At 62.3% G+C, this 1,410-nt stretch overlaps 1 protein-coding gene across 1 annotated transcript in view; it reads left to right on the plus strand.

Moving 5' to 3' along the window:
• Nucleotides 1-1,270: 1,270 nt before the first annotated feature.
• The window catches only part of LOC104493027 (neurogenic locus notch homolog protein 1-like), a gene marked incomplete at its 5' end in the record, with an annotated part of 5,091 nt that continues 4,951 nt past the window's right edge, over nucleotides 1,271-1,410 (plus strand). Inside the window, one exon of the mRNA XM_010135640.1 lies at nucleotides 1,271-1,387. Within this exon, the coding sequence (XP_010133942.1) occupies nucleotides 1,271-1,387 (117 nt within the window). The remainder of the gene's footprint in view (nucleotides 1,388-1,410) is intronic.

A 1,410-nucleotide genomic window follows, 5' to 3' on the forward strand; every position in this document is an offset into this window, starting at 1 on the left:
GACATGTCCTGCTCTATTCCAGTGGCATTGCCATAGCGATGTGGGACAGGAGCATGCCGGCGGCACCTCGCTCCTCCCCTGCTCTACCCGCGACAGGCACAGCCAAGCCGGGGCAGAACCCCCCCGCTTTGGAAGTGGTGTAACGTGAGAGGAGCTGGTTGGGGACAAAACACGTGGCATCTCGTGTTGCAGACGTGGTACAAGAGTAGCCGTGCGGGAGGGTTTGTGTAGGGAGGTGCGGAAGGGCCCTTGTCCCTGGGATCTTTGTTTGATGTCAGGTGCCTTCGATCTCTCTGTGCGTGGCTTTGCTCCATCCTCCCTTTCCCAGGGGACACCTCTGCAGGGTCCTTTGCTGGCCCCACGTCCTGCCCAGCCTCGCCGGGATGGCCAGCAGGATTTGCCTTCGCCACGTTTCCCTGTTGCCTGCCCCAGTCCTGCAGCAGGCCGTTGCTCCTTCTTGGCCAACAGTGACAGATGGTTGAGCTGGTGGCCACATCGGGGGCCCTTTGCTCAGGGCCACCACCCAGAGGGATGTGGCAGTCAGGGCCGCTTGTCCCTCCTTGCACAGGGTTTGTCTTTGGGGAAGATCTCAGCCAGCTGCGAGGAGCAGGACCTTGTCCCACCTGCTACCAGCACCGCTGAGCCTGTGTTTCCTTCTTGGCCAACAGTGACAGATGGTTGAGCTGGTGGCCACATCGGGGGCCCTTTGCTCAGGGCCACCACCCAGAGGGATGTGGCAGTCAGGGCCGCTTGTCCCTCCTTGCACAGGGTTTGTCTTTGGGGAAGATCTCAGCCAGCTGCGAGGAGCAGGACCTTGTCCCACCTGCTACCAGCACCGCTGAGCCTGTGTTTAAGTGATCTCTTAGGATGGAGGGAGGATAAAAGTCACCCTGGTGGAGCAGGGACCCCGGGACAGGCAGGGACAGGCACGGGCACAGAGCTCTCCCCATACTGCTTGGCCCCATGGGCCACTGCGGTGGTGTCAAAAAAAAGCACTTTGTGAGGAGAAGCAGGACGTCGGCGCTGGAGGCTGCGGTTTTGCAAGTCGGTGCAGGCTCCTCGATGGGGTCGCCTTTGTTCCCGACGCCTCTTTCATCTTCCTCTTCTCAGCCCAGCGTGGCCAGGGCAGAGCCTCACAATTGCCAAACCCAATGTGCCAGGCTGTGGTGTGGGGTAGGACCCAGGGATCCAAAGCCAGTCCCTGGGGTGTCCGGGTGCCCCCCAGCCTCTTGGGGCTGACCCTGCTGATGGCGTGTCTCATCCCTGCCAGGTGCAGCAGTGCCTACGTGGGCGAGCGGTGCCAGCACCCCAACCCCTGCCTGAGCTCCCCCTGCAAGAACGCCGGCACCTGCACCCCAGTCGTGCGCGGCAGCACCGTGGACTACACGTGCGCCTGCCGCCTGGGCTTCA

This window comes from Buceros rhinoceros, unplaced genomic scaffold (genome assembly GCF_000710305.1).
Source record: "Buceros rhinoceros silvestris isolate BGI_N320 unplaced genomic scaffold, ASM71030v1 scaffold29554, whole genome shotgun sequence".
Classification (NCBI taxonomy): domain Eukaryota; kingdom Metazoa; phylum Chordata; class Aves; order Bucerotiformes; family Bucerotidae; genus Buceros; species Buceros rhinoceros.